General features: G+C 54.4%; 1 protein-coding gene across 1 annotated transcript in view; it reads left to right on the forward strand.

Annotated features, from left to right (window-relative positions):
* The window catches only part of FLT4 (fms-related tyrosine kinase 4), a 40952-nt gene that overhangs the window by 22964 nt on the left and 9634 nt on the right, over positions 1-8354 (forward strand). The window contains exons 25-26 of the mRNA XM_011976886.1: positions 2346-2466; positions 3643-3728. Coding sequence (XP_011832276.1) covers positions 2346-2466; positions 3643-3728 — 207 coding nt within the window. The remainder of the gene's footprint in view (positions 1-2345; positions 2467-3642; positions 3729-8354) is intronic.

The raw sequence follows: 8354 nt of genomic DNA on the forward strand, positions 1-8354 counted from the left end.
CTGTTCTACTGTGGCCTTTGGCCCCTGCCCTGGGTCCCTGGCCCCAGCTGCCCCTCCAAGCCCCTCTAGGCTCTGCCCACGTCTAGGCTTGGGTGGTGCGGTCCTGGGCCCCTACCCACACCTCGTCCCCACACCCTTGCATCTTTCTGTTGAGCACACGCCCACTGCACACCTACGCTGCCTGTTCCAGATGCTGTGTGGATAGTCAGAGCCTGTCCCTGCCCAAGGGGAATCCTAGGCTGGTCCCCACTGGCCTGTGAGGCAGCCCCATCTCGCTGGCATCATCATGATGCATTCCTTCAGCTGGTCCCGGTTCTGTCCCCCACTCCACTGAGCACAGGGACCCCTGACCTGTGTGTCCTGACGTCTCTCCCTCCCCACGTGGTGCTCCTCCAGGGTGGGGGATGGACCTGCTCGTGACCCAGCTCAAAGTGGGGCCTGGAGCAAGGACCCGGGAGCGGCCTGTTGCCCAGGCCTAGGGACTGGGATGGGTGCTGTGGCTCTAGTTCCATCCAGAGAAGGTAGGAAGTGCTGGCCCCAGTTCCTGAGGCTGCAGGCTCAGCCGGGGGCTGGAGGACAGATGATCCGGCCGAGCCCCGGCCTGCCCTACCTGCCTTATCCGTAAACGAGGTACCTGGAAGGGCCGTTGGGAGAATTTGGTGAGGTTGGCACAGCCGGCATTCTGCTACCTTGACCCCTTACCTGTCGTGACGGCTGAAGTGTGCTGGCTTCTGCACGAGCTCGATTCCTTCTTGGAGCACTCACGTGCCCGCATGGTCTGTTAGGACCCTATTTCAGGGCTCAGGAGCCCAAGCAGTCCCAAGTGCAGGGGCGAGGGCTGAGGGCAGCGACTGGTGGTTTCTGGCCCGGCTGCCTCTCCTGTTCCCCGCCAGGAGGAAGAGGAGGCCTGCATGGCCCCACGTGGCTCTCAGAGCTCAGAAGAGGGCAGCTTCTCGCAGGTGTCCACCGTGGCCCTACACATCGCCCAGGCTGACGCTGAGGACAGCCCACCAAGCCTGCAGCGCCACAGCCTGGCAGCCAGGTCAGCTGTCCTGTGGGTCCAGGAATGGGGTGGGAGAAAGCCATGTGGACAGGGTGCATTTTATCCCTCTGCGTCTTTGGGGGAAAGCAAATCATACGACGTCAGAGACCAGTGTGCACGAACCCAGAGCACAGAGCGGCTGTAAATGACCCACTGCAGGTCCCCTCCAAGGCCATGTGACCTGGCTGCGTGCTTGTTTTTGAGTCCTGTCCACCCACCAGTGTCCCCTCACCCCAACATCAAGGGTACTTCTTTTTCTTTTTTTTTTTTGAGATGGAGTCTCGCTCTGTCACCCAGGCTGGAGTGCAGTGGCGGGATCTCAGCTCACTCCAAGCTCTGCCTCCCAGATTCACACCATTCTCCTGCCTCAGCCTCCCAGGTAGCTGGGACTACAGGCGCCCGCCACCACGCCCAGCTAATTTTTTGCATTTTTTAGTAGAGACGGGGTTTCACTGTGTTAGTCAGGATGGTCTCAATCTCCTGACCTTGTGATCCACCCGTCTTGGCCTCCCAAAGTGCTGGGATTACAGGCGTGAGCCACCGCGCCCGACAAGGGTGCTTTTCTCACGGAGAGGTGGAGTGGACTGTGTTTGGGCCAATATTCCTCCCAGGAGTCTCTGATTATCTAAATCACTGACTAGTCTGGGGGTGAGTCCCCAAGAGTCCCTGGGAGAAGGGAAGGTCTCCAACTGAGGCATGGTCAGGAGGAGAACATAACTTAATTCCCAGAACTCTGCCCAGGCTCTCTTATCCCTGGCATTTCACACTCAGGATGGCTGTGCTGCCCACATTCACACCAGCGTTGCTGAGATGCAGGCTCTGCCCCAGCACATGGCAGGGCTAGTCCTCGGGGCAACCACAGTGAGCTGGATTCTACCAGGCTCCTTCCACCAACCCCACAACATGTGCCTTAGCGCACACACGTGTGGGCAGGGCAGTCGGCAGCTTGCAGCCCCGGGGCTGCCTGGCTGGCCCAGGGTAGCCCATCCCCGGGAGGAGCTCCATGCCCCACGGGGCTGGATGCCCCTCACTTCCCATCACAGAGCTCAGCAGTGGACTCGGGAGGAAACACGGCCCAGGGTGGAGGTGCACACCCAGGCCCTGCTGCTGAGGCTGTGCGGTAGACATCTGAGGCCAGGCCCACGGAGGAGCCCCTGCCAGCACTCAGACCCAGGCCCGTCCATACTCCTGCCCCAGGCTGGGGGTCCTTTCCAGGGGAAGAGGAGGCACAGGGACAGCAGAGAGAACTTTGAGGAGAGTTGTTGGGGTGCATTCCTCAGTACCTTCTGATTTCTCTCCACAGGTATTACAACTGGGTGTCCTTTCCCGGGTGCCTGGCCAGAGGGACTCAGACCCATGGTTCCTCCCGGATGAAGACATTTGAAGAATTCCCCATGACCCCAATGACCTACAAGGCCTCTGTGGTACTTCACATGAAGGGCGGGGGCTGTGCTCTCGGGTCAGGGCTGGGGCCACCTCGGGAGGCAGCCTCGGAAATTTGTAAGGCAAATGGCAGAAACCAATTGCAGGCTTTTTAACAGAAAAGACTATCGTTTTAAAGTGCAAGTCTAGGCCGGGCACGATGGCTCACGCCTGTAATCCCAGCACTTTGGGAGGCCAAGGTGGGCGGATCATGAGGTCAGAAGATCGAGACCATCCTGGCTAACATGGTGAAACCCCGTCTCTACCGAAAATACAAAAAATTAGCTGGGCGTGGTGGCGGCGCCTGTAGTCCCAGCTACTCAGGAGGCTGAGGCAGAAGAATGGCGTGAACCCAGGAGGCGGAGCTTGCAGTGAGCCGAGATCGCGCCACTGCCCTCCAGCCTGGGCGACAGAGGGAGACTCCATCTCAAAAAAAGAAAATGCAAGTCCAGGGAGAGCCTTGGGCACATCTGGGCCCTCCTACGATGCCACGTCTCACAGCTGCTTTCTGTCCTATGCCCTCGTCACCCCCACACGAGGCCTCCCCTCCTCAGCAGTGCAGAAACCCCAGTGGAAGGACAGCTCCTCCTCCTCCTCGGTGGCAGGTTCGGGAGTCCTGGGCCTGGTCAGTGAGCGCTGGGCAGAGGGGCCCCATGGGAGCCCTTGGCCAGACCTCAGGGACCTGGGTTCCTGCCTTCAGGGCCACTTGAAGACACTGGGGGACTCTGAAAAGATCGCAGTTTCCCTCCCGTGTGATTCAGAATAAAAACCACACCAAGCCACAGTGAAAGGGTAACAAAGCCCGCAGAGTCGGGAGGCAGCCTCACAATGACCGTTTTTTGAACTATGAGCTGCCGGGTTGTGAGTCCTCTCCCTGGTTCTCCCGCGGCTCCTGCTCTTTGCACACTGAGCGTAGGCTTGGCCACCATGGAGGTCCCCCAGTGTGAGGTGTCCACGGGCCAGACACAGCCCCCGACCTCAGTGTCTGCCTCCGTGGCAGGGGCATGTGACCCTCACCCTGGGATGGAATGGACACCTTGTTTCCAGCTCAGTGTCTCAGGGACGGGTGTTAGGTCAGCTGCACCGCAGGGTCATGCCGCGCTGTCCTGGCTGGGGGTGGCTGCCCTGCAGGAGGGCCTCAGGCGGGGCCCACAGCCTGGCTTGTCCTCTTCACACAGGACAACCAGACGGACAGTGGGATGGTGCTGGCCTCGGAGGAGTTTGAGCAGATAGAGAGCAGGCATAGACGAGAAAGCGGCTTCAGGTAAGGGCTTCGTGAGCCTCCCGCACTGCAGGTGTTGACATTGCCTTCCCCTGGAGGAGGGAGGCTGGGGCCTGGGCGTGCCCAGCCCTCTTCCTGGAACCTCTCGTGGCTCCCTATGAGCTTTTCACATGTTCAAGGTGAGCTGCCCTGAGACTCCCCTCCTCACCTGGCACCACAGGAGCCCCTCCCCGCCGCATGCTGACCACCTGCGTGCCGGTCCCGACACCTCCCTGTCACCCGACAGAGCTCAGACGCTGTGTCTTTCTGACACGATGCAGAACCCACCATGCCGGGGGCACACACACCCTCCTCCAGGTTGGGGAGGCCGCCCCAGCCCCAAAACCCCTGAACTTCATCCAGTGGCTGCAGAGCCAGGTAGATACTGTAATCTGAACTGGCTGGTGTAGGGTCTGACCCTACAGAGCTTAGCAGGTGTTCTCCCCATCTGTGGAGATGAGAGATCGTAAGAAACAAAGACACAAGACAAAGAGATAAAGAGAAAACAGCTGGGCCGGGGAGCCACTACCACCAAGATGCGGAGACCGCTAGTGGCCCCAATGGCTGGGCGCGCTGATATTTACTGCGTGCAAGACAAGGGAGCAGGGTAAGGCGAGTGAGTCGTCCAAGTGATTGACAAGGTCAAGCAAGTCATGTGACCGTGGGACAGGGGGCCCTTCCCTGCTAGGTAGCCAAAGCAGAGAGGAAAGGCAGCATACGTCAGCGTTTTCTTCTATGCACTTACAAGAAAGATCAAAGACTTCAAGACTTTCACTATTTCTTCTACCGCTGTCTTCTAAGAACTTCAAAGAGGAACCAGGAGTACGGGAGGAGCATGAAAGTGGACAAGGAGCGTGACCATTGAAGCACAGCACCACAGGGAGGGGTTTAGGCCTCCAGATGACTGCGGGCAGGCCTGGATAATATCCAGCCTCCCACAAGAAGCTGCTGGAGCAGGGTGTTCCCCGACTCCTCCAAGGAAAGGAGACTCCCTGTCACGGTCTGCTAAGTAACGGGTGCCTTCCCAGACACTGGCGTTACCGCTTGACCAAGGAGCCCTCGAGCGGCCCTTATGCGGCGTGACAGAAGGTTCACCTCTTGCCTTCTAGGTCACTTCTCACAATGTCCCTTCAGCACCTGACCCTGTACCCACGGGTTATTCCTTGGTAATATGACTGATACATCAAAGAGTAATATCAAAAGCTAGTGATTAATAATGTTGATGCTAATGATCAATAATGTCCATGATCATCTATCTAATTTGTATTATGACTATTCTTATAACTGTTTTCTGTGTTATACTGAAACAGTTTGTGCCTTCAGTCTCTTGCCTCGGCACCTGGGTAATCCTTCGCCCACAGGCTGGGATGTATTTTGGCAACAGAGAAATACCCACATATGACTGTCCAGATAGAAAGTGAACTCTATTTGCTCAACATGATAGCCAGGGGGAAAACAGTTTTGGCCAACTTGAACATTGAAACTTTTAAGTGTATAGATTAAACAAAGACTTTAGTGTCTACTTAAAAGATTCACTTTATTTTTACTTATTTATTTATTTATTTATTTATTTTGAGACAGGGTCTCACTCTGTCTTCCAGGCTGGAGTGCAGTGGTGTGATCTCAGCTCACCGCAACCTCCACCTCCCAGGTTCAGGTGATTCTCCTGCTTCAGCCTCTTGAGTAGCTGGGATTATAGGAGTGCGCCACCATGCCCAGCTATTTATTTATTTATTTTATTATTATTTTTATTTATTTATTTTTGAGACGAAGTCTCACTCTGTTGCCCAGGCTGGAGTGCAGTGGCCGGATCTGAGCTCACTGCAAGCTCCACCTCCCGGGTTTACGCCATTCTCCTGCCTCAGCCTCCCGAGTAGCTGGAACTACAGGTGCCCGCCACCACGCCCAGCTAGTTTTTTGTATTTTTTAGTAAAGATGGGGTTTCACCGTGTTAGCCAGGATGGTCTCGATCTCCTGACCTCGTGATCCACCCCTCTTGGCCTCCCAAAGTGCCGGGATTACAGGCTTGAGCCACCGCGCCCGGCCTATTTTTTCTATTTTTAGTAGAGACAGAGTTTCACCACATTGGCCAGGCTGATCTTGAACTCCTGGCCTCAAGTGATCTGCTCGCCTCAGCCTCCCAGAGTGCTGGGATTACAGGTATGAGCCACCATGCCCGGCTTATCAGCTGACTCCTGTTAGTACCTGGTTTTGGAAAATTAATGGTGGTCACGTTACGGAAATAGCTTTGGGCTAATTTTTCTTCACCAAACAGCATTTTGACCTGCAAAAAACAAGGTAATTAAGTCAAAGGTATGGCAGAGGATGATTCACGTAAATTCAAACCTCTGCACACCTTCAAAAAACAGCATAGCTCCTTGAGATCAAAGAAGGCTGCTCAGCCCGCGCCTGTGGCTCAGCTAGGAGAGAAACTCGGTACACAGACCATGGGGTGATGGAGGAGACGGGGCTGCGAGGAGACCTCCCTTGTCAAGTCCGAGGCACTGGGCAGCCATCCTGCTTCTGAAAGGGCAGCGAGCCAGAAGGGAGTGCAGCTCCTTGGATGCTTGGTGGTAGAGGAAGAAGAAAGTTCCAGAAGATAAGGGTCCTAAGGAAGCAAGATAGTATCCAGAAGTCAGAAGAAGACAGATGAGCACACAGGATGGATTTGTGCGTTTGGAAACTGCACCACCCTGTATCGGCAGCAGAGGGCACTGTTCTTTGTCCTCTGTTCATGATGAGCCAAGAAGAGGTTCCACAGGTCCCTGGCGAGTGCGTTCGCTTGGCATACAGAGTGCTCTCCACACAGGTGCAAGGAGAGGATGTGCCTTGTGGGGTGTGTGGGGAGCAGAAGGAGGAATCTATCTGTCTGGTCCTTTGCTGTCTCCTGTTAACCCCTGGTCGGCACTCGCCCCATGGGGGATTACCTGCTCCTCACTCCTGGGTTACACCGTCCAGCCCCTTCAGTGCCCACTTCGGACGCCAGAGCCCATGCCCATACACGTGGCGTTTCACCTGCATCTGTGGGTGGAAGGAGATTAGGAAACTCTGGGCTTGTGGTCACTCAGCGTGACTGCATGGAGCCAGTGGAAGGCCCAGCTCTTTTGGGTAAGAGACTGGCTGGCCCCTGGTGGCAGGATGATACGGAACGTGGATGGAGCCTTCAGAAGGAAGAAGGCAGTCAAAGGAACTTGAGATGATGCCAAAGATATAGGTTTGATGTGGCACTTTTAAGTGAAGAAATGTAGGATGCCACCAAAGCCCCTAGTCCCACCCACAGGAGAAGTGGCTCTTTCTGTGTAGAAAATCCTAACACGAATAATCCTGAACCTCCAAAAAAGCACCATCCATACAAAGTTACAGGAACAAGACAGAACATTAGAGTTAAAACTTCCCAGTAGACAACTGTTTAAATGAAACAGGAAAATGAACAAAATACTCCAACGTGAATTAAACATATAACAAAACAAGCAGTGGCACCATGAATCTGATATTCAAAAGTTCAGAATAGAAATGGACGGACAATGTGATGATACAAACGAGAGCAGACTAAATTCAGGAAAGAAATGGAAATAAAACATAGATTCGGCCAGGCAGTAGCTCTCACCTGTAATCACAGCACCTTGGGAGACGAGGCCTGGAGTTCAAGACCAACCTGGGCAACAGAATGAGACCCTGTCTCTACAAATAATTTTTAAAATTAGCTGGGTGTGGTGGCCCACGCCTGTGGTAGCAGCTACTCGGCAGGCTGAGGTGGAAGAGTTGCTTGAGTCCAGAAGGTTGAGGCTGCAGTGAGTCATGATCGTGCCACTGCAGTCTAGCCTGGGCAACACAGCAAGACCCCATTTCGGGGGGAAAAATAACTAAATCCTTTCTAAAATGAGGGCACAACAGGGACAATATGTATGACCAGACTGACAGTGGCAGACACAGAGGATGGATGTGAAAAGAAAACAAAACTGAAATAAAAGAGGCAAAAGGATCAGAAGTAGAAAAGATCCAATATACATAAAATTGGGAGTCCCAGAGGAAGAAGATGCAAACAGTAAAATAACTAGTATTTTAAACTTACAGTCAAGAGTTTTCAGTAGCACTATGCAAAGCACCAAACAAGTAATCAACATCTTCAAAAAATGCAAAGAAAGCACTGCGGATGGTGCAGGATGGGGCAGGCAGAGAGGAGGGGAGGGGCAGAAACCACCTCCTAGGCCAAGGCAAGAAGCCTGGATTTCCTTCGTGGAGTGACTGGAAGCCGTTGGAGGGTGTGTCAGGAGGAGAATGACATAGTGTAACTTGAAGGACCTCTCCGAAGGGTGGAGCACCAGGAGGCCATGGTGGAAGCAGAGCAGTCTGCAGGAGGGTGTCAGAGCCGGCAAGGATGCAGCGGACTCCGCAGGAGGGGCCGAGAATGGAGAAGCCCGCATGTGTCCTGGAGTTACAATGGGCAGAACTTCTGGCTGGATGGGATATGGATGGACGGGATCTGGATGGACGGGATCTGGATGGATGGGATCTGGATGGACGGGATCTGGATGGATAGATATGGATGGATAGGATCTGGATGGATGGATATGGATGGATGGATATGGATGGACAGGATCTGGATGGATGGATATGGATGGATGGGAT

The sequence above is a fragment of the Mandrillus leucophaeus genome, unplaced genomic scaffold (assembly GCF_000951045.1).
Source record: "Mandrillus leucophaeus isolate KB7577 unplaced genomic scaffold, Mleu.le_1.0 Scaffold170, whole genome shotgun sequence".
Taxonomy (NCBI): Eukaryota; Metazoa; Chordata; class Mammalia; order Primates; family Cercopithecidae; genus Mandrillus; species Mandrillus leucophaeus.